The 24,492-nt window shown below is 43.4% G+C and overlaps 1 protein-coding gene across 19 annotated transcripts in view; it reads right to left on the reverse strand.

Moving 5' to 3' along the window:
- HERC1 (HECT and RLD domain containing E3 ubiquitin protein ligase family member 1) overlaps nucleotides 1-24,492 on the reverse strand; it is a 119,431-nt gene that overhangs the window by 46,855 nt on the left and 48,084 nt on the right. For 11 of the 19 annotated variants that reach the window (XM_082198174.1, XM_082198181.1, XM_082198179.1 and 8 more), the window contains exons 24-39: nucleotides 23,888-24,008; nucleotides 21,121-21,172; nucleotides 20,027-20,092; nucleotides 16,110-16,378; nucleotides 15,321-15,536; nucleotides 14,447-14,567; nucleotides 14,042-14,279; nucleotides 13,184-13,371; nucleotides 11,601-11,756; nucleotides 11,318-11,424; nucleotides 7,718-7,828; nucleotides 6,246-6,422; nucleotides 5,215-5,454; nucleotides 4,542-4,625; nucleotides 2,983-3,506; nucleotides 1,397-2,172 (exon numbers count right to left, since the gene is read on the reverse strand). In XM_082198174.1, the coding sequence (XP_082054300.1) occupies nucleotides 1,397-2,172; nucleotides 2,983-3,506; nucleotides 4,542-4,625; nucleotides 5,215-5,454; nucleotides 6,246-6,422; nucleotides 7,718-7,828; nucleotides 11,318-11,424; nucleotides 11,601-11,756; nucleotides 13,184-13,371; nucleotides 14,042-14,279; nucleotides 14,447-14,567; nucleotides 15,321-15,536; nucleotides 16,110-16,378; nucleotides 20,027-20,092; nucleotides 21,121-21,172; nucleotides 23,888-24,008 (3,446 nt within the window). The remainder of the gene's footprint in view (nucleotides 1-1,396; nucleotides 2,173-2,982; nucleotides 3,507-4,541; nucleotides 4,626-5,214; nucleotides 5,455-6,245; nucleotides 6,423-7,717; nucleotides 7,829-11,317; nucleotides 11,425-11,600; nucleotides 11,757-13,183; nucleotides 13,372-14,041; nucleotides 14,280-14,446; nucleotides 14,568-15,320; nucleotides 15,537-16,109; nucleotides 16,379-20,026; nucleotides 20,093-21,120; nucleotides 21,173-23,887; nucleotides 24,009-24,492) is intronic. The other 8 variants (XM_082198173.1, XM_082198172.1, XM_082198171.1 and 5 more) reach the window with 3 other exon arrangements.

The raw sequence follows: 24,492 nt of genomic DNA on the forward strand, positions 1-24,492 counted from the left end.
GCCCAGCCTTTCATTCACTGATGGGTTCTGTGGAGACAGAACCATCTCCAGTCCATCACTGGAGAAGCCTGAAGACAGCAGCCATGTGAGAGGCCTTCAGGGGAAAACAATGATTCAGGGCAGAACAAGATGGAACAATACTGTGAGTACAGGAGATAATTGTTGGGTAGGAGGTGAGTACTTTTCCATATCCTGAACACATTTTCACAAGTTGTCGTCGTCCCCCCACAACCATGCATCAAAACCAGACCAGCTGGGGGGGGGCGGGATTTGCAGAAGGCATTAAGTACCTTCCCTTCTGCCATTTCTAGAGGAGTACTGCCTATGATGACTGGCAGCAGCTCTCTAGGGTTTCATGAAGGGGTCTTTCCCAGCCTCCCCCTGGAGATGCCAGGGGCTGAACCTGGGGCACTCTGCATGCAAAAGCAAATGGCTTTACCACTGAGCTGCAACATTTCCCCAAGTGGTTGCAACCACTTTTACCCAGACATCTAGTTCCACCCACATACCTTATGTTGAAACTGCTACTCAAGACTGGTAGCAGTTCTCCCAAATTCTCAGGCAAACAGATGTCTTTCACAGGTCCACTACCCAATATCCTTACAAGTGGTGATGGCATGGGCTGATCATGGGGTTTTCTGCATGTAAAACATATGCCCTTGCACAACAAGAACCACCCTCTACCATATAGAATTAAATTCAAATAACCAAAGAACTTTGTGATGTACGGGTAAAAGGGGGAAATGTTGTATGATTATTTGTGCAAGCACACTCAAATCATGCTATGGTAGTTCACACTATTGTTAAAACACTGATGCTCATCTAGAGGAGCAGAGATCAAGGGAAGAAACTAGGGAGGGTCACAGGAGCTGCTTTGTCTCCACAAATCTTTGTCATGAGATGTGATCCTACCACTCCTAAGCTGCACAAAGAGTGAAGTCATTTGTTTGCAGACACCTCCTGCAGGTTAGCCAGAGTATAAAGAGTAACTGCTATGTTGCACTAACTAGAAGAATTTTAGAAAGCTGTCATTTAATGCAACAGCCAAGCTTATGGTTTTTATAAAAAATGACTTAGTTTTCTTTAATTAAGCTAAAGGACATGGAAAGTGAATGAACAAGGTAAGGCTATTGATAACAGCTACCTTTAGTTATGGCAGAGACCAACAAGACAGACTGACTAACGCAAAGCAAAGTAAATGGCTAGGGCGCTGCACACCAACTGCTGTTCTTGTACCAGTGTAGCACCACAATACACAACATCACACTGGCTCTGCAGAAAGAACATAACAGTATTGCTGGCTTTTCACAGGCACAAATATTAGGAAAAGGGTATCCAGCTACCAGCATAATTGTATTCAAATTAACATCTATACACTTGCATAATTAAAGTGTACCTTGCTTAATTTTGCTGCCACACTGGTCCTCCAACAGCCCGTGAACCACTAATTTGTAGATCATTGCTTGTGCCCGTTCCAAATCAGCCAGTCCTAGTGCCCTCTTGATAGGTGAGCGCATGACTGCCCGTTTCACCATATGGCGCATCAAGAACTGCAAGGCAGCACGCATTTCCACATCTTCGTGAACAATGGGCGAACTCGCACAATCAGAATTATGGCCACTCTCTGCCAGGACCTTTGGTATCAGTAACAATTCAGCATATTTACTACAACTAAGGAGAGTGCTAAGCGATTTCATAGCACCAAGGTAAAGATAAGACAACTGCACTGCTCTGATTTCTGATTGTACAGCATCATGATTCTTGGAGGCATGTTCATGAGTCTTCCTTTTGCCTTCGGCATTTGGATGCTGGCTCTCCACACCCAAGGAAACAGATTCTAAGGAAAACAAAGCAATTTCATTTTCGGATTTTGAACTTGTAGCTCCATGGCTTTTGATCTCCTCAGTGCTTGGCACCGACCGAGCATCTGATCCAGAGTCACCTTCTGTTCTCTGGTCAACATCTCCTTTGTCTTCTGCATCATGCTTGTGTTTCTTCTCATGTCGCTTGACGCTTTGTTTCCCCATGTCTTCATGGATGCCAGTCAGGAAGGTGAGGTCCAGCAACACAGTGGCTGTCAGTCCACGGAATCTTGCAACATCAAAAGGCAGCGGTTCGCAAGGTTCCAGATTATACAATGGCGTGTCACTAGGCGACCAAAAAGTTGGGAAGCTTTAATAAAGATCAGAATGACACAGGAAGAAGCAAGTGAGGGATAGACAGGAGGAAAGCACGGGAAATAATGTAGGCAAAATAAGACATAAAATATATTTAATCAAAATCTAAATGAATTGACAGTCTAAAAAAGTAAATGTAAACCGGGGGTGGGGGTGGGAGGGAATGAGGGTTATGATCAGATAATGGGGAGAGATGATACTCAGTGCAGAAGGTAACAAAAAATGAGTGTGCTGTTTCAAACAAAACAGTTCATTCCAAATACCCAACAAAGGTAATCATAAAATACTGAGGGAGTTTTTGCTATACATTAGACACGTTTGTTTTGGAAAATGTTTCCTAATGGGCGAAAGCACCCTGGGGTCTCAACTGGGTTCTGGCACTAAGTAGGGAAGTGGCATGCCCCCTTAGATATTTTCACAAAATAAAAATGCAAAACAAAAACTTAGCAGAACTTTAAAGAGTTAAAAAACCCCTATTCTGGCAGAAGTTTCTGAGAGCTCACAGAATATGCCACAAGAGATGTGTTACTCTCTAAGGTGCCACAAGGCACTTGATACCATCGTTCAGACATTACTTAGCTTATAGTCCAAAAGTCATAAATAACACTCCCTATTGTTACAAAGCAATGGCCTCAAAACCCACAGTAGCAAAAGGTTACAAGAAATTTATTTCCAGGTTGAGCTGTCTGATATTTAACTAGTTTATAGTATTAGCAATTACTATCTCACATTTTAAAAGTCAGTGACATTTCCTAAGCACTAACAACTGGCCACTTGTGTAACACCAATAGTGAAAACACTATACCTGATTGTAATCTCAGCTTCGTCCCACTGCACCTTGGCAGACGTGCTGCCTTCTTTGACCACTCCAAGCAAGGTGGCATGCCGCCCAGTTTGCCGGTGAACACAGCGGCCTCCAACTCTAAGCCCAGCATCCACTCCACCAATCACTGCCAGGACTGGCCACACCTCCACGCACAAGGTCTTCAGCTGGAGCTCTGAGAGATCTGCCAGCCCATGCCGACTGCCATGTCTGCCTTTCTCCTCCTCCTTGCTCTCCTTCTCCTCTCGTGCTTCATTCTCCTCCCGGCTTTGAACAGAGCGGCTTTTCTTCAGTTTCTGACCTGCCTCTTTAAGGCATGCTTTGAGCTTGTGCAGCCGCTCCATCATTTTCTTATTGATGCAATGTGTCCACCGGTCTGTTCGATGGAGGATGCGGATAAGCTGAATTGTGGCCTCTGCAAGCACGGCAGCAACAGGGCTGCAAATGGGGTCTCCTGGCAGCAAATCCCTCGGGGTGCCACGCATCTGCATGTCACAGATTTTTACCTATGCACACAGACACACAAGGAAATTCACGGAGCTGGATTCTCAGGTTTTTGGTAAAATTTATTTGCAAATTAGAAATCTTCTAAATGAATCAGAAAGGGTTTATTTTTTGTAATTTTCACCAATATTGCAGGTCTGCTACCAATCAGACTTCTATGAGCTTTTGTGAGAGGTTGTAGCAATAAGGAAGAGTTTACCCAACGATATTGACAAGCACATGTGAGTCAATTTTTGACATCTCAGTGATTCTTCCATGCCGTTACAGATAATTTCAAAATATAGAAATATTTACAAACACGTAACAAATTATTTAATTTTATATCCTGCCTTCTTTCATCATGGAAACCAAGGCAGCATGCCTATGGTTTCCAAGCACTGACCAGACCCAGACCTGCTTAGCTTCAGCAAAGGCCTTCAGACCATACCCTGGGACATTTAAGTTTTGGAAGCCGGTTATGAAGGTGTGCTTCTCTGTAGACGTCAATTCTCATTTTCCATCATGTCCCAGCACTCTGTCTTAGTAGAAGTGGAGCAGAGGGGAGGAGTATTGAGAAAGCTCTGTGGACACAACCTTCCCCCTAATTTGCTACTCCTGGCTATGTTTTCAGCTCTCAGCAAGGACAGTAAGACAAGTTGAGAGATGTCAGGACTGCCCAGGCCTTTTATTTTCCCTGACCTGCCAAACTTGCTGTATCCAAATGCTGACAGGAGTAAGGAAGAGAGAAGGAAGGGGCTAGAACAAGCTTGGCTGAGGGTGTTGGGGGGTGTTGTCTTCTTGCATGCAAAGGAATCCCTGATTCAGCCATGGAATAATTTCAGATAGGAGGGCTGAAAAAGACCTCTGCCTGATACTCTGAAGAACATCTATCAGTAGCAACATACAATACTATTTAAATAGACCAATTCCATATAAACGTGTATGTATGTATGTACGCACACAGCTAAAAATGCTCAATTTATTCCACATATTATACTCATAGGTCCTTACCAAACAGCATATTAACCTTCACCACTATTGCTAAATATCCAGCTTACCTTTTCTCCAGGATTACTGCTATAAAACATCACACATGGGTATAATTCTGCAGCATCCACATCTTCAAAAGCCAGTTTTGGTTCCTGGGGGGAGGGGGGGAGATAGCAGACAGCAAACTGATTATGTCAGTCACCAATTTGGCAAGGAGCACTTCCTTACTGATTACCATCAGGTCATGATTCATTTAGCATCAATTTTAAAGTTTAGATAAGCCTTCCCCAACCTGGTGATCTCCAGCCGTTTTGAACACCATCACCTATCAAGCTCAGCTTGATGCTGGGGCTGATGGGAGTTTTGATCTACGACATCTGGAGAGTACTAAGTTGCCAAAGGCTGGTTTACATTATCACTGATGAAGAACGTGGTCTGTTCAGTTGTGGCACCTACACTATAGAATTTGTGTTCCCCCGAGGACAAGTTGACACACTCCCTATCCTTCCTTTCAAAATTTAGAAAGATTTGTTTCATTGTGCCCCTTCATTTGATTTCAGTTCAAAAATTTAGAACTTTGTGGTAGTTTGTATTATGCCTTTGTTTTGTCTGCTGTACTGCTTTTTTGTAACTGCTGACTGAATGTTGTTTTACTGTTGTGAACTGCTTTGAAAACCATTACAGGTTAAAAAAAAACTAACAGTATACAAATGTCATAAATAAGCAATAGAAGATTCATACTTCTCCATTTTTTCCAAAGGAGATAGTTCTCGCTTCCATATCCAGCACGCATGTTATGAAGTCCCCTTGAGTAAAACTGGTCAGTGTCAGCGTCTGCTCCCCATTATGGTAGAGATTGCCACTATATGCTCGGTACAGCCACATGTCTGAGGTAGTGCGATGGTTAAAATCGTGAACTGGCCAACGAGACACTCCAACGCATGTTCCTTCATTGCCTCGATTTTCCTTCACGATATAGAACTAGAAGGTGAAGAAAAACCATCAACGCCCATGGGCTACTTGAAACATCACGAAGCACAAAGACATATAAAAGTAATGGGGATTTGAACAGTCATTTCAACCCTCAAACTAATCACTATTGAACTGGAAAGGGGAGGGGAGAGGCTCAGTAGACCCAGGGACATCCAATAGGCTAGCTTGTCAAGGTGTACTTAGCAATTATTTAAAAACAGCAATAATCTTTTATCTCTACCATTTTGGGGGATAAAATATTATGAAGAAAAATGAAGTATTCCACAGAATGATGAAAACAAAAGGATTGTTGTTTTAAGATCATTGTTAGGTGGAGCTTCTGATTATTTCTCTCCCCCCCAAAAAAAAAAATTAGATTTGACATATGATTTAGGTTTATATCTGGCAGAATATACCATAAAATTTCAGAGTGTCCCGTGAGCCTCTCTCTTCCCCATACAGTTTACCTGGCCTCACAAGTCTTTACAGAAAGATATAAAATCTAGTGCAGGCAAAAGTATGCCACTGATCTGTACTGCTCAACCCACAGGCTTAGAGAAGCCCAGCAAATCATGAACAAGACCTAAAAACTGTGGACTCTGGAAGTCCAGCTTGCAAGGGCCAGAAATCCTGTGCAAATCTAGGGAACAAATTTAGGCAACCTGAAAAAAATGCCATTAGAACTAGTGTTCAAATACATTCCCCCTATTTTGAGCAGTACAGTTTGTGGGTTAATAACACAATGGGTTTATCTATACACCTTGCTTCATCTCTATTTTTAAACTTGGTTTTCCACATACCTTCCACTGGTAACACCCAGAAGTGACTCCAGTGGATGCTAATCCATATCCCTTTCCACCGCTCCCATGAGTTAGGATCTGACCATTCTCTACTAGGCAGCACTGAGCCTTCTCAGGGTCAAACGATACTTCCTGTATAGGGAGATTTTCATCTTCTTCTTCAGATTCACCCTGTTTCTTTCAAAAACAGAATATAAAAACCTCACATTGTGGTCAATTAAACAGATGGGGGGGGAGCACAATCTAGCAGTAAAAAAGGGGAGGTAAAAGATGTATAAAAATACAAAATACCTTTTTCAAAAATAACCATAGATACAAACACTCCAATATTAAAAACTTGATAAACCAAATCCCATATGAGACTGTAGCAGACTCACCCCACTAACTCCCCCCAATTAAATGTAGCAGGCCCACCGCACAGTACGCCAACAAATTTCTACCATTTACCACAGGCTATCTTGTGTGGGACTTGTGTGAGAAGAACTTTGTTTCAGGGAGTCTCAGGCAGGATTTGATCAAACAAGGAAAGTTTTATTTACAAAAAGAGATTGGTGACACAAGGTTGGGCTAGGAAGAAGTTAACTTTTACTTAAGCTAAATATAAAGATGTCACAGGCTTAAACACAGTAGTATATGCACATCTTTTCTTAAACTTCAGTTGCTAAATATCGGTTGCTGCACTTCAGGTAAATGTTCCAGTTTCTAGAATAGGTGGTGAAATGCTTAACTCAGTTTCTCTTGTTCCTTTACTTGGTTATGACAGGTGTTTCAGTTAAATACTTTGGACACGGCACAGCTTCCTTCACGGCTTAATGCTCTGTTTCATGATCTGTTTCGTCATTTTCCCCCTCTCTTAGCAATCCCACTTCTGAGGTATAAGAGACTTTGGGATCCCCTCTTAACTGGTTTGGGAGTCGTCTTTTCCTAGAAGAGCTCTTCTCGCCTGACGGGAAGGAGACGCAAGGGAACTGTAGTCCCACAGCTTCTCCCACCCCTGCTTAGACTCAGCCCTCCAGGCAACTCCTGTCTCCTCACACGGTCCTCCTCTCTTCAGTACGAGGCTCCTTCCTCTAGCTACAGATATTCTCCGCAGAGCGGATGCTAAACTCACATTTGAACCCACTCTCTTGGACAAACCCATTCCTAATCCCTTTCTCCCATCTCAAACCAAACTCAACCCTGTCTCGCTCCAGCTCTTTCCCTTCCCTTCCCTATCCCCATCTCAAGGCTTCCTCAGAAGCTGCTCTTTTTATGTGCCCCCCCCATTCTGCTCCTCCCCCTTCTATAGCCAGCTGACTTTGTAGCCAATCAGGAGAGGCTCCAACCCCCGGTGGAACTCTGAGGGACTGCATCACCAGGGCTCTGCTTTCCGTCACAGGCCTTTCAACATGAGCCAAACATGTTTCAAGACAAAGGACTTCATCAGTCGCTGAAAAGAACATTATGAAATTGATCAGAATTAAAGCTAGTACCTGCAGCTTCATTTCTTTTTCTTTCTCCTTGATCTGAATTATGTGCTTGGCTTGTGCAACAGGACTTTCCCACATACAATCAGACAGAAGGGAGAACAGCCGATCAATAACCTGTTTGGGAAACATGATTGAAGAACATTTAATTCCAAATAGTCACAGGTAATTTTTAAGACTGTATTTCCCGTCCTGTTTACACTACAGATAACAAAGCAACCAGGCGTTTGAAGCAGGCAACTGAAGTTTTCTCTTATTTTTGAAAACACATCTCTGAAAACCTGTGATTTGGTGCACTCCAGGTCTGATGCTATGGGGCCAGGAAGAAGACCTCTGCCTTGTTTCCTTTTTTATAATTATTGGGGGGGGGGCGGGAATACTCCCTTTACCCAATCCAAAGGCATAGTTCATACAAGCACTGAAGTGGAGAGAAAGTTGCTAATATCAATATGAAGGAAAATGTTAACACAATCATATATTAAGGAATGTGGCAGAAACAGCTCGTCCTATAGCGTGTGTTTTTTCATGTGTTGAATGAATGGCCACCAGTCCACCATAAAAGTGTCTTGGGCATTTGATCCTCTAGCCACACAAAGGTTTTGCATCACTTTTCCAGAAAGTGCTACGTCCCAATTTACCTTATTCCACTGTTGTACATTTAAACCCTTTGGTTCTTTCCAATTTCTAGCTATCAATATTTTTTCTGCCATTAACAAGCAACCTATTAAAAGTTTATTTAATAACCATTGGGTTGTTTTAGGAGGACTTTTTTTTTTTACAGGTTTTCCAGTATTTTTGTTTTTTCTACAAATATTTTATCCCAGATCTGGGCAACTTTGGCACAGTCCCACCACACATGGAGGATGTGAAGGAACTGTGAGCTGTACACACACACCCCTTCTCCAGGTGAGCATCAGTTATCCATTTTAGTTACTTCTGTAGGCATTAAGGATTATTTTGGTATTGTTTTCAAATAATTTTATTTTAATCTAGCTAAAGTTGTTTTACTAGGACTTCTGGCCTTGTGACCTTAGGCAGCCATGGTCACTTAGAGGAGACTGTTGTATGTTGGGCAGATCAGTGATCAGATTGTCAAAAAAGCAGCTTCATTATTTTCAGGCTGTTGCTGAGGGCTGAGAAGTAACTTTAAATATTTAATTACAATTTTCAATTATTAACAATTATTAACAAAAAAGAAAATATTTCACCAATCAATCAACAATAATTCTGACTTTATAAATCTCGACTTCCCTCCCTGTCTTTCTGTAGTTCTTAAAATAATTTTATCTTTATCTTTCCCTGCATATCCCAGGGAAATTTTATCTTTCCCTGCATATCCCAAATCGTTTCAATCTATTATTTTTATTGTTATTATCTGTTATTACAGATAATAACAGATATTATTACAGATAATGCTTATTGTAAATATTCAATAAGCCATTACCATTTCTTAATAAAAAATTGTTATCTTGATTTATTCTTTCCATAAGTTTTGCCATTTCTTCATATTCCATTAGTTTCTGCAACCATTCTTCTCTCATCGGGACTTTTTCATCTTTCCACTTTGGGCAATTGTTATTCTTGCAGCTATAGCTGCATAAATAAATAAGTTTCTATATTGTTTAGGTAGTTCTGATCCCATTATCCCCAAAAGAAAAACTTCTGGTTTTAAACAAATGCTATCTTAAACATCTTTTTCAGTTTCTTATATATCATTTCCCAGTAAGCTTTAACCTTATTGCAAGACAGCCACATATGGAAATGGGTACCTTCTTTCTCTTTACATTTCCAACACTTATTTGACTTTGCTTTATACATTTTTGCCAATCTACTAGGTGTTAGGTAGCATCTATATAACATTTTCATATAGTTTTCTCTTAAACCAGGGGTGTCAAACTCAAATTCATCGGGGGCCACATCAGCAGTTTGGTCACCCTCAAAGGGCCGGTTGTATCGGCCTAAAATATTTGAGCAGGCTGAGACCCCTGAAGTTGATGGGCTTTTACATTTAAATGGGGTGTGTGTGGCATGTGATAAATTATGTGAGGTTCGAGCTGGTCTTTGACCAGTAATAAATCATGATGATGATGTGAGGTGGGGCCTACCTGCCCCCCCTCAATATTTTATTCAGGCTGATACCCCTGTTATGAAAGATTACTAAAGTCTGCCCCTGTGGTGATGTATCATAACATTGTGCAGGCCCAGTCTGAGGGCACCTTTACTGGACTGTGTCTTGTGGCTGGGGCTTGTCTGCGCCTTCTCTTCCTTCTCCGCCTGTTGCTGCCTCCTCCCTGTGCCAGGCGCTGTGGGGGGGGGGGAGATGTGCCGGTTGCACCCCAGTTTCTGACAGGGGCCAATGCTGCTTGTTCCTCCCTCTGCTTTCAACACTGCAATATATCGCTACCGTATCACAACATCACTATCACAATGTTGAAAAGTTGGTATCGTCTGCTTTTAGGGGCTGAGGGGCTTACTCAGTACGGACACGGGCACTCCTAGGAATTTATTGGATTTCAAATCCCTGGATTTCAAATCCCATTGAGGGGGGGCAGGGGCCGACTTTGGTAATATGGCACCCACCCTGAGTGAGGACAAAATTTGGTCCCCCCCCCCAATAGAATAAATAGGCATTGTTATCATCATTTTGTGCTCCCTTGGCTCAGGGCGGGTGAGGCGCCGGCGCGGCCCCAAATCTGGCGCTGGTGAAGCACATTTCCACGACGGGCCGAGCTGCCCCTGTGGATCCTGCTGCCTGAGGCAGCCGCCTCACCTTGCCCTCTGTGGCAAGCCGAGGCTGAGGGGGACGTTCGCTTGCCCAGGCGCCGGGCTCCCGTCCACTTGCTCCGGCGCACCCGCTGCAGCCCTGCTGCCAGCAGCCGTTGGGGAAAGCGGCCGACCGGGCTCCGGGGCTCAGTGGGGCCCGCCGGCAGAGGGCGGCGCTGTGCTTCGCCTGGGCGTGGAAGCCCTGCTGGGATGTTGTTTCCCGCGCTGCGCTCCAGCCTCCATCTCTGCTCGCTCCCTCCCATCCTCCGCGCCTCGCCTGCCAGGCTCACTTCCCTGCCCGGCGGCGGCGCAGCAGAGGCCGAGCATGGCGCCAGCAGCAGCTGCTGGGGCGCGCGGAGGAGCGTCCGGCCGGGCAGCTCCGCTCCGCTTGCTGCTGCTGCTCGCGCTGGGCGCCTCCTGGACAGCGCGCCCGCCGGACCGGAGCCGCTGCCAGAGACGCGGCAGCCCGTGGGATGAGGCGGGCGGCCGGCGGGGTCGCGCCGGCGGGGGACCTCCGGAGGCGGCCTCTCTGCTCACCACCTCCTTCGTGCTGAACAGCGACGCGGCGCACAACCAGGCGATGGTGCACTGGACGGGCGAGAACAGCAGCGAGAACGGCGGCTACATGGGCCACATGACGAGGTCTGGCGGGCCGGATTCGGCCCGCGGGCCTTGTGTTTGACACCCGTGTCTTAAACCATAGCATGCTGTAAATTTCATATCCATATGGGCTGTGAAGTAACTTAAACCGAACCACAGTTTATAAGATGCAAATGCCACCAAAGTAGTCACTGCTGCAAACACAAAAACTTAACATTTTACAATATTGTAAAGTATGAAGACCTGAGCCATCTGGTCATCCTCCACACCCGATTCACAAGCAGGCAGCACAGCTTCCAGAACATGTAGTGCAAGCAGCCTGGTCCTCAAGTTGCCAACCAAAGGTACACCTAGAAATGGGACCCAGAAGGAAAGTTGGTATTACCAACACATGCTAATAACATATCAAACAAAGTTAGAAACCAGTGGTGTGTCTATATTCATTTGATGGACATGATGCAAGCTTGTATCTCCAAATGATAAACACACTCCCCACACATCAAAAACAAAGACCATAGGACCATACCTGAACAACATTTCTGAGAAGCTATGTTCAGGAGCACCTCTGTCCACTTTGGGGATGCCATTTTGGACTGAATGGCTTTTGAAGAAACCACTCTTCTAAGAAAGACTAAGAAATCGCCTAGATGCAACTCTGCAGCATGCTGTTTTCGAAGAGCCACTGTGGATTTAAAACAGTAAAAATTATTATTGCAAAAAGGAAAGGGATTCATATTTTCAAAAGACCTGATTTGCATATGCTCTGCCTGGAGAGTGCCTAGGAAAATATAACCAGCTGTCTACCCTACCTTCTGCCAGCAGGTGTCATTGCTGTTTTGCAGCCAAATGATTAATCCGCTCTGCTTTTATTGTCCACTGTCTTTATTTTTTTATTGCTTTTATATAAGGTGCCCTGAAAGCTTTCTCAGCTGAAGAGCAGGGCAAAAGTATTTTTTTTAAAGTAAAAGAACAAATAATACACAACAATATCCTTTTGTTGTGCAACAAAATTCTTCTTACACTAACTTTATTTCTGCTCTCTTGGACCAAATTTAGATTTATTCCATTTCATGGGTGCCTTTTTCTGTACCAGAAGAGAAAAGGTAAGCAATGATTTGTAAAATAGTTCAATAAGAAACATCAATAGGGGCTGCGGATAAAGATTACAACAGAGGTTGAGAGACAAAATTCTCAGCAACACTTAAAGTCCCACCATTTTCTATAGTGTCAAAATGTAAACAATGCCCCCCCCATTAATTCTGACACTGCTTGTGAAGATGTTTTCATGTTTACATTGTCCACTCTCATTTGTTCTTTCTCAAATAAGATCATTTGCCCTCAAATGATCTCATCTCATAGCTGTGTTGTTCTGTTCACCACATGATCTCTCATCTTCTGAGAACATAGATTGTGCAATTTGGATTTACGGGTGAAGGGTAGAATAATAATAATAATAATAATAATAATAATAATAATAATAATAATAATGAAACAAATAGACCATATAATATTTATATTTACTTGGAGAAACTTAATTGTGGTTACCTTTTCTGTACTTCTAACAACTAGGGCAATATTGTCAACATAGGTCAAGCTGTCATCTTTTTTTACCTCTGCCATTAGCATGCATGTACAAATCCCATTAATTGTTTACTGCAATAAGTTTCCAGTGCATAAAACAAAAATATAGAAGTCTCTGAGGAATAATTGGGGATGTGGGCTCTTTTCTATAGCACAAAGCATGGAAACAGAGAGTACATGCAGGTCTCGCTATCCAAATACAATACTTCCCAAGAAATCATTAGTTAGGTGAGTATTCACATAGCAATCTGATGATTTGCATTGTTTCCATTGCTTCCTGTGGGAACATTTCTAATCTGTGATTTGTCCGATCACACATCCTCCCTCCAAGGTTTCTGCCCAAAATGGCTGCTGCCATCCACCAAACACCAACAAGTAAGGAAGTGGGCAATCTCCAGTCATTCAGATATCTGAATCAGCCATTCATGTAGTGAGCTTTGGCTCTACATTCCTTCCTCCCCTATCCCCTGCCCCAGGAACTCTCTTTTCTTTAAAAAACAAACCAACAAAAAGCCAGAATGAGATTACCTCTGAAGTCTTTCTTCTCACTGTCTCCATTTGACTCTGCCTTTTTTTCTTCCTCCTCGCCATCTTCTTTTTCCTCAAATGATGCCATAAGCATTACACCAGCTTGGGACAACAGGTTTTTCAGCTGACTACACAGCAGATCCAGCAAAGACTGGACCACTTTGGGACTCAGTTTATCTGCGTAAGTTCTGGGGGATGGGAGTGTGAAGATCAATTAGCAACTATGTGAAAAGGCTTGGCGTTATTAGAACAGCTTTGAATCTGCAGAACCCGGAGGGTTTTGCAGAAAAAGAGACAGATGTGTTTTGGGGGGCAGATTTCATGTTCTTGGGCCTGAATGATCCTTGTTACAGACTGGCAAAATAGTTGCTGGGCCAATGGTTTTCCCCATGGGACAGAGAGGAAGGACTGTATTTTCAATATATTGTAAAGGGAGAAACAAAACAGCAAATGGGGGAGAGGGAGAGGTAGGGATATGTGTGTGTGTTTGTGATAAAGATTTTAACAGGTAAATTATATTCAACTAGAGTCCATCTAAGTACAGCAAACAAGTATTAACATATTACACCAACAATTCAACTTTATAGTCCCAGTGCTACTTTCTGAAATATTTAACTGTACAAATTTATTCTAATTGTTGTTAAGGTAATGCTGAATTGAGATGAAAAGTGAGTTATAAATGCTCGAAATAAATAAATAAAAACTGTTCCCAACTGACTGAAGGTTTTATCATATCCAATTTACTACCAAGTTACACTGCAAGGACATAAAAGTGTTGAGGAACCAGGTATGGGGAAAATACTGCTTTTAAAATATTTGGGAGAGCTGAGAAGATGAAAACAGACAGTTAATACTTACCCTGTGGTAATAGCTAGGATCTGAAGTAATCTAGTGCTGGCTACTTTTAAAGCTGTGCTGAGCTGGGAAATGCCACTTTTTGGCAAGAGCTGCAGTGGCTGACCAAGCATGGTGTCTGTTCCACATAATTGCGACAGGACATTTAACAAGCCGGTGGAAATGGCCAAGGAGACATCAACTGGCTGGTAGTGAACACTCAGGGCGAACACAGTTACCAACAGGAGACGCTGCTGTGCCTCTAATACACACATGTACACAAACACACACCAAAATATAAAAAAAATACTTAGAGACTGTCCCCATTTCAAGTCTGCTCAGGAATTGGAAAAAAATAATACAAGGAATATTTGACTTGTTTTCTGTCGGCAGCAAAAACACTTGCAAGATCGAATGTGATGCTCTTACCTATGTGATGTTTATTTGCTTGGAGGGCTCTTTCCAAAGTTGCAGACAATTGCTGATAGATCTTGTGCACAGCCACTTGGATTTCAGTCTGGATATTTCTCTTAGCTGCCCTGATGCCATCCTATGGAAAAATCAAATACTGTGAAACCCATCCATATGGATATGCACTGATGTCATGCTACTTTTTAAGGTATTTACCATGTATAATTCAGGAACTTTTCAAATTTTATGAAAGGTTGCTAATGGGTAGCATTGGCTAACTACATTTAACTCCTTTCATGACTTGCCTACTATAGGAAACAACTGACTTTGCAATACACAGTTGTCAGCACAATGTGGTTCCTATCATATGGAATCTCACAACACTAAGAAAATGTTATATTTATAGGATATGCACATATTTTGCTTCCAGTTGTCTTCTACAGTGTCTATTTACATTAGTACACCCATTCCAGACTTTAATCCACTATCATTCCCTCTATATCTGATATTCAGAAACTCTCCTTTATTTGAGGTTTTAAAACAGAGTTTGGATGGTCATCTGTCAGGGATTCTTTAGCTGTGATTCCTGCACTGCAGGGGGTTGGACTAGATGACCCCTGAGGTGCCTCCCAACTCTACAATTCTATGATTCAAAGATTCTAAGTGCCACTGCTTATGTGGCCAAATTGGCACCATCTATTTTGTATATATAAGCTATCATCAGGCTTGGTTGCAACCCCAAAGCTTGCAGAATGACACCCCCCCACACACAATAGGAAAAGAACCCAGGGACCCAGAACAATACAGCACAATGAGAAGTTTTCAGTTTTAGACATGGTCTGCTTTAAACTCAGTTGACAGAATTCCAACGTTTGGCCAAAGCATCCCTTACCTGATAATGATGCAAACGGATACTCTCTCCTTTGGAGCCTGCATGTCCCACAGTCCCCAGGCCAAAGCACCCAGCCAGGAACTGCAGCCTCACTGATGTGAGAAGCGAAGAGGACTGAAAACCTGGGCCTTGCCGGCTTCCTATGGAAAGAGTGCTGCCTTTTTCTTCCATCCCAGAAAGCAACACCAGGATCTGATGAAGTGCCTCCAGCCGCAACTAAAAAAAATGTTTAAAAATAGTTTGCATTTTACCCCTTGGAAGACAAAGGTCCTTCAAGTGCAGTGATACAAATACAGAGTATAGGCCTGTATGACCCCCACATATAACAGATGAAAGTATTTTAGGAACAGAAGAACAATCAAGGAAAATAAAGGAAGAGATGTGGGGAGACACTTCGCTTGCACAGCCAAAATTGCTTTCCATAAGCAACCCCTTCCTTCCTTCCTGGCTGCATATGCACAACCCCACATGTAATATGTGTGCATAAGGAACACCCATACAATCCGATTGACTGACTGCTATAGTCTGGCATGTTGCTCCTTTGATGCCCAAGCAGGAAGAAACAAACATGATGTGCTCTGGAGGTCACACCTACTTCCTCCAAGGCATGCAAGTGATGGCAGAGAGGCCATTACAGACTCATGCATCCTAGAACCTCCCTCTTGTTAAGTAACCTGAAATGATTGCCTCCCCACAAGTTACAGTTGGGCAAAGCATGTAAACTGAAAATTCAAAAGCATCTTTCATTCTACAATTATTAACTGGAATATAGGTAATTACAATACACACCTCTGCCCTCTGTTGCTGCTGCTCCATTGCGATAATATAGGCCTGGGGGCTCGTTGACATGCTTTCTTCAGGCTCCTTGAAGCCTGGAGAGCTTCCCACATCTCCACTTACAAAGCTAATAACATTTTCAATCAGAGTATGAACTCCAACAGATTTTGTAAAATCAAAATCGGACTCCCCAAACAAACACATAGAGCTATACAGCCAATCTCTGTGCTTCAGTCGAGTCCATGAATCACTTAGTGCTTCAATTGGGCTGTGGACTGCTCCTAGAAACACACAACAGAACTTCATAAATTCCAATGAAGTGATTTTAAATAACACTGACAAGTAGTATTGAATGGGCAGCTTTGCAACAGATGGTAAAAGGTATTCCTATAATCTCATGCACACAGTTAGCAAAGTATACTATTATTGAAGGAAGATAACTTCAGCTATGTTTTTTTAGCAGAAAATCCTCAAGCAACATAAAGAAGAAAATTAAAGGAGAAGCCACTCAAACCACTGAAAGCTTATATACTGAATATGATGGTAACACAAATAAAATAAAACAGAGAGTGATTGAAGGAAAAGAACAGTCTGCCACAAAACAAACTGAGCACTCCATTTCTTCTTTAACATTCAATTGTAAAGCAAGGATTGTGACTGACCAGCATTATTAAACTATTAAGGGCAAAGCAGGGGGATGATACATAGCTTGCTTTGAATGAAAACTTTACGCAGGTACAGGAATGGGTAAAGGGCAAGTAAACTCACACAAATTATTTCTTTTCTGCCTTCCTTCCAAGCTGTTTTCTATTCATTTGGTGTAATATAGCAAACCTCCTTTTGAAAGCATACCACCTGTGGAGAGTCCGATTTCAAGGACTCTCCCACACCCAAATTTCCAATGGGACTGCAAACAGTTTCTGGTCCCACCCAAATTGCTGCATATGTTGATCAGTTAACTCATCTGGTAGCAGCATGCAGCAGCAATGCAGGGTGTGCATAGCTACTGACTGTTCAAAGGAGGAGGTGGCACAGGGATAGCCAAACAGATGACGAGAACTACTCCAATTATCAGATGGCAGCTATGCACACTCTGCATTGCTGCTGCATACTGGTACCAAATGAGTTAACTGTAAGCTTGCATGGAATTATAATTAAAACGGAAACAGTGCCTATGCAGTAGTATTCTGTGTATTCAAAATTTGCTGCCTGTTGCACTGTTCAGCTGAACTGCTGATAGGAAAAAGAAAAAAGCTTTGGTGTATTGGTGATTCCAAGGCCTGTAGCTTTTCTGTGGAAGTCCCCTTTTTAATGGATTGAATGTCCTAGATGTACCTCCTCATTTCTGATGCTATCATGAACCAATACAGCCACACACACCAAGGCAGCACCATCATCCAACAGATTCCTTTCTTCCTCTAGTTTGGTTTCTTTCTCAGAATGCCTCTTGGTACACTAAACTCTTGCATTCATGAAAATGTACACGAAAAACACTGTTTCACAAAGTTTAGTGTCTATTTATTTATTATTAAAGTTTATTTAACTTTTAAGAATTGGCACAAAATGCAGCCAAAAGCAAGCTTCTGTCTTGAAAATATGAAAGCTAAAACATTTTTTTTTTTTGGGGGGGGGGGAGTACCACCTTGGGTGTGAGTCCGGGAAAACTTGCTTGCTGTCTTGCAGACCTTTCCCACTTGGCCTGGGAGGGTGAGCATCTGACTGACTACAGTTACAAAAGCTGAGACTGCTGAACAGACTCTTGGGCTGGGATACTGTTTGGAATTTTGTTGGGGGAGGTTGTTGATGTTGGGTTTCTTGTATCTACATTTTAGGTTTTATTGTGATTTATGAGGAAATTGTTCAGTTTGGTTTTGTATTTTTTAATGTTCTATTTATTGTTTATGACTATTTTTGTTATGTTTAATTATATGGTTTTTCATGTCATAAGCTGTCTTGAGCATGGTTTGAACTATGGATAATGTAAATTAAATCACGTACGTATGTACCACACACAAGTGTTCAATTCTCTAACAATAATTTGGTTATGTTATTGCTCAAAGTACATATTGCTTCATATTTTTAAAGCCCATATTCTAAAGAGTAACCAAAATCACTTAATATTTTTAAATTGTGGGTTGGAATTACTTTCTCTAAAATCTCAAAACCAACTACAGACCTCCATGCAAATTTAAAATGACTTTCTTCATTAAACCCTCCCCTTTAGATGGGATGTTGTATGATCAACACACTTCGGTTCTCCAAATTTATGATTATCCACGTGCTTTGAGAAACTCCCAACCATTAAAATCAAAGAGGCTACTACACAAAATGCAAGCATGTAAAAGAATTTGTGGTTTTTAAAAGTTTACTTTAAAAGTGATCAAAAGAGTGTTATTGTGAAGTGGCTCTGAAAGGACAAGTGAAAGAGCTTATGCATTTTTTAAAAAGATTGTCTGAACACATCTAACAGTTATTCAAGGCATCCTGCATATGTGAGCAGAACAAAGCCACATACTAGCATGACCTACTCTTGGAAGCTTAAGCTCATCTGCATCAGCCAGCGTGCTACTATGGTCAGAGCAGTGGTAGACAACATGGTGGTCAGGGATAATGGGAGTTGTACTCCCAACAATATCTGGAGGGCACCATATTGCGTAGCCCCAGGTTAGAAAGTTAGGCTAGGACAATTAAAACCCAGTTTCAAATCCCTACTAATCCATGATGTTTACTGAGTGACCCTAGGCTACCTGTTACCTTTTACTTTAATCCACCTTGGGCTGTTCCAGGGATAAAGGGGCACGGAACAGAAATCATGTATATTGTCCTGCACTCCTTGGGGAGAGTGGGATTTTTAAAACAAAATAAATTACAGGATTATCATACAGTGGGGGGGGGGGGTTACTATGACGTTACTGGGTTTGCTTTGCCTGGATTTTAAAAACTTGTTTACTCCTATTTTAAGCCTTCTTCACTAGGCCCTTAACAGCTCGGCGGGAATTATCCTGTGCAAAAATGAGTCATATAGAGGACTGAAAGTGGAGCAACAAAAGATAAAGTCAGAGAAGGAATGCTCCTTAATACCAATTTCTGGAAACTATAGGAGGGGAGAGTGTTCTTGCGCCTGGGTCCTGCTTCTTGTTTGCCACTGTGAGAACAGGATGCTGGACTAGATTGGCCTGATCCAGCACCACATTTCTTATGTTCAGATGAAGGCCAGGTGAACTACTTCTGTACAAGGCAAAAAAATCCCAAGGAGCAGTATTTGACAAGCTTGGGATTGCAGAACAAGGTGGTGCAGCAGATAAGAGTATTAATGGTAGTATGGTCATACTTGAGACTCCTCAAGAAAGGTTGGGGGAAGCTGCCTGCTTTGGTTTAAACAAGCTATTGTATTACTTGTAAGTACAGTATATCAAATCAAACCCTGTAGTTTACCTTTCTCAGTATTAAACTGGCAATGGGGTTCTGGACTATAGCTCCCATCGGTCCCAGCCAGCACAATGGTGCTGACTGGAGCTGATGTGAGTTATAGTCCACAAAACCTCCTGAAGGCACCCAGCTGATGAAGGCTGCTCTACGGTCACATACAGTAGCCTTTTCGCAGCCCTTTCAGTGGAGATGCCAGCCAATGAACCTGGCTTCTGAAACATGCCAAGTACACAATTCATTGATCCTCTCAATGCTGATCCCCTGAACATAAACAGAAACATGCTAAATACAGTCTTACAACTTGAATTTTTAGTGAGCCATTATACCTGTGTCTACCTGCAAACATTAGATGGAACAAAAACCCCACTGTTTACTTGTCCTTATATGCCAGCTTCTAGTAATGAAATTTTCAAAATGAATGTGGAACAACTGCTACACATATTTTATGTTTTATAAAGTATGTAGGCAAGCTAGAGAGAGAAAATAAAATCACAACATGCCGTCATGTACTTGCTTGGAGCTCTTCTTTTTTCTGGGGCTCAACTGGCCAAAAAGGAGTAAACACACTACCACACAAGAATCAGAAGACAAAGAGAGACATTGGGTACAGAAGACAACATTCAATCTGCATTCTGTCCATTAATGGAAAACAGCTTTAAGAGTGGGAAATGTTTGAGCAACGTTCATGAATGTGCAGCTTCTCAAACTTCCTGCAGTGTAAGGAAGTGATGGGGTATTATTGCACCACTTCATATCCCCTTACCATGTGAATGCTAAAGAGGAGTTATGCAATAATTCATGAGGTGACTTCACATTTGAAAAATCGCAGTGTGTTCTAAAGATAGAGGGTCAGGCAGCAGGCTGAGCTTAGCAGATAAGGTAAGAGCTGCCCCAAGAAGATGCCTCTCCACAGGAGTAATTAAAACTAGGAGTAACTAAGAGCTGGGAATAAACTCACTCATCCAGCCAAAGCCTTATGAAGGGTTCAAGTCCCAAAGATACTTTCCAAGGAAAGCAGAGCAGGGACAAGGGGAGCAGGCATGAGCAGAGAACTGAAACATTTTTTTGACCAACCTCCCTGCTGATTCTTCCGTCCTAGCTCTGTATTGTTTACAGCCCATGGCAACGGTTCTCTGGATCTCAGTCAAGGGTACTGTCCAGCCCTACCTAGGATAAATCACCCTTGCAACCTGCCCACTCTTTTGGGCCCAGAAGCAGGCAAATAGTGAAACTGCCTGCACTACATGGCACTTATTTGCTGGAGAAAGCTCTCATTGTTCTTTACCTACTATTACAGGTATGTCAAAGTGTGGGTTTTCAAACTGTCTTCCAGAGTCATGGCAGACAAGATGCTCAAAAGGCGTCTTACCTACCATTAGCAGTATTCTCCTGCAACACAGAACTGCAGAGGCAACTTGACAACACTCTGGAGCACACACAGATTCCAGGGAGTGTGAACTGTGTGTATGTCCATAATTCCCTGCAGTATAGAGGGGCTCTGTAGCAGACCAATCAACACAGAAGGATTTTCTGAGGCTTAAAAGTTTCAAAACCACTGCTCTAGAAAAACTGGCTTTTCTACACAGACTATTACCTCTCTTTCTATGGGATGATGCCAAGTCCAAATCCACATTTCGTCTTCCACTCTATAGTGAATAAAAATAACCAAAAAGAGTGTTAGTGTTATATCTTATTTATTACATTTATACAATGTCTACCAATGTACTCAAGTTTGTTCATGTTGGCTTTCAATTTAACAGACACAACACAGAAGGGACAGGCTTGGAAGAGGAAAGTAAGCAAAGGCAGATATCATTGGCTACTGTATGGGGAAGTTCTGGGAAGGCATGAGCCAAATGATCACAGAAAGGCCTTCACTGTCTTGCCTCTCTCTGACACTGTGAGATAGAATTCCACCTAACCAGCAAACAAAAAGGCAACGCATTCATTTCTAAGTTATATGCAGCAGCTTACCACCAGAGTAAACAATTCCAAATATAATATACTGAACACAAAACATAGTGGGCACTTCCGAAAGACAACCACCTCTATACTTCTGGAGGCATTCCGTGCTGAATTTGAACATGTTTTTGCACAGGTCTCTCAAATTTGAAAATCATACCATGGGCCAGTTCTCACATAATTCTAGACCACGGGTATCAAACATAAGGCCCGCGGGCCGAATCCGGCCCGCCAGACCTCGTCATGTGGCCCGTGTAGCCGCCGCCGGCTGTCAGCCTTCACCTTTTATTATTTTTTTATTTAGACTCTAAAAGGACGGGAGAGAGAGAGAAAGCCTCCAGATACGGGATCAGCAAGCCTGCCAGGTGGCAGCGCCCGCTGAATCCCTGTCACGGCCAATCCCAGGCAGCCCCAAACACGTGCGCCCACCCTGAGCGCACCAGGCGGTGAAGCAGCCCAGCTATTTGCTGAGCGCAGCGCTGTGCGCCTTCAGGAAACTCAGGGAGAAGTGGGAGGGGACTTGCGTGGTATGCAAAGACATCCTCCTCCTCCTCTTCCTCCTCCCGGAGCCGGGCCACCATGGGGGCAAGGGGGGCTACCTTCCTGCTGGCCTCCCCCCAAGCAGACACTCATAGAAGCCTCCAAGCACCAGGCCAGCGGAGGGCGGGATGGACAGAGGGAGGGCGCTGGAAAGGGAGATGCGATGGGTGGGGGAAGAGGGCGAAAGGCGCTCCGTGCACCCCCGAGGAAAGGGGGCTTATTTCCCCAAGGGGGGGCTCATGTTTGGAGTGGGGTAGGCTGCCGCCACCGGTGCTGCTAGTGCCGCCGCTGCTGCAAAGGCCACTGGTCAGTTGCTGGTGCCGGGGCTGCCTCTCAGAGCCTGCGCGCCCAGCCCGGCTGTCGGGTTCTCCCCGCAGGCAGGAAAGGGCAGAGGCGCTTCCTGCCACCCCCATAAGGCTCCCGTGTGGGGAGGAGGGCTGCGGAGGGAGGTCCGCCCGGGATGCGGGCGTCCAAGGCGGGCGGGCGCAATCCAAGCCACCGGCAGCCCCCCTCACGTCGTTGCCGCTGCCGCCAGCACAAAGCTCGGTGGCTCTGCTGCCGCCGCCACCGCTGCTCCTGCTTCTGCGCCGGCCGAGGCGGGGTTCACCTAAGGCTGCCGGGGCTCCGGGCAGGCGGAGAGGGAGCCATCGGGGCTCCCCGCCATCGGCAGGCGGGCTGGAGGCGGTCAGGGCGGGGAGGAGGGCTTGGGGAGCAATTCTAAACTCAAGGGTGAACCACGACGTCATGGGCACAGCCAGGATTTATGTTGGTGGCGGGCAGGACACCCACCTGCCACCATCCTCTGCCTGGCTCTGGCTAGCAGATTCAGAATGAAATGTCTCAACAAGAGTTGTTTAAAATTGTTTGGCAATATTGGTATGTTTTTTAAAAAAATTACCGTCTGTTACCAAAAATCATTTTTCAATAAATTGTACAATAATTGTACATTTGAATATCTACTTGCCATTATTCTGACTATGTTTCTGCTTTCAGAGCTAGTTATTACTTACATTATTACAAAAAACAGTAATAATTGAATGGAGTGACAATAATTTATGATAATAAAGAGTGGACACATAGTCCTACAGATACAACCGGCCCTTTGAGGGTGACCAAACTGCTGATGCGGCCCCTGATGAATTTGAGTTTGACACCCCTGTCCTAGACCATCGCATGCTGCTAAGTGAATAAGCGAAGTGTTGGTCTCACATATTCCTGCTTCTCTTCTCCTACTCTTGCATAGCTGGAAGGGAGACTTCTGCTGAGTTTAGCATTGCCTTTAAAGAATCTTGGTCCCAGCATTGCATACAAACCAGGCATCCAATTTTAAAACAAATAAGACAATTTACTTGACATCTGCTATTCAAACCTATGGTTTGAAGTTACTTTGTCATGAGACTGACCAGTTTGGGTTCATCATGCTGCCACTTACACAGCTTTAACACTGTCAAATATTCTTCTGTAATCTGTGGGACTGACTACATTCTTGATTTGCCAAGTTCTTTTGAATGTCATGTCTTGTTTTCTCCCAACAAATTTTTAAGGTAAGCAATGCAGTCCTTTGCACAACGTCATGAGTGGCTTTTCAAACTCCAAGGGAATTTTAAAGTCAAGTTGTGATGAAACAGAGCAGGGAAAAGAGGGCTGAAATTAAGCAATGGCAATAATTAGATCCCACTGCATGTAAACTCCCCATGCACACTTTGGGGGCGATGGTTTGCCCCAACCTACCCATAAAGTCCTGAGCTGATGTGAAAGCAGATCCCACTGCAACACAGACTCACAACATTTTAAGTGCATCTTCAGCAGCTGAACCAGCAAGAGTAACATTATGCAAAGCTTTAAAGTATTTCACCTACCAGTGAATAACCTTCTTCATCTGATTCAGGCTGAGATAAATCAGATTCACTCCGTGATTTCATCAGTTTGTAACTTGAACTAGAGTGGACTGAGCGACTCTCTGCAGTAAGGCTTTCACTTCTGTTTCATGCAGATGCAAAAAAAGAGAAAAAGATAATAATTGAAGATGATAATTGGTCTGGAAACCAAGATGATAATTGGTCTGGAACAGTTGAGGGAATTGGGTATGTTTAGCCCAATTCAGGAGACTGAGAGGAGGTATGACAGCCATCTTCAGATATCTCAAGGGCCGTCCCATGGAAGGAGGAGCAAGCTTGTCTTCTCCTGCTCCGGAGGACAGGACCAAAACCAATGGATTCAAGTTACAAGAAAGGAGATTCTGACTAAACATCTGACAGTGGAACAAAATCCTTGCAGGTTTTTAAGGAGAGGTTGGATGGTCATCTGTCATGGTTGAGATTCCTGAATAGCAGGGGGTTGGAACAGATGACCCTTGGGGTCCCTTCCAACCCTACAATTCTATGCTTCCATAAGAGCAGGCAAAGTGCAGCTCCTAGGGTTTAACAATATGCACAGGGAAGTCTGATGTGCCAACAGAATGCTC

The sequence above is a fragment of the Podarcis vaucheri genome (genome assembly GCF_965113315.1).
Source record: "Podarcis vaucheri genome assembly, chromosome: 14".
Classification (NCBI taxonomy): domain Eukaryota; kingdom Metazoa; phylum Chordata; class Lepidosauria; order Squamata; family Lacertidae; genus Podarcis; species Podarcis vaucheri.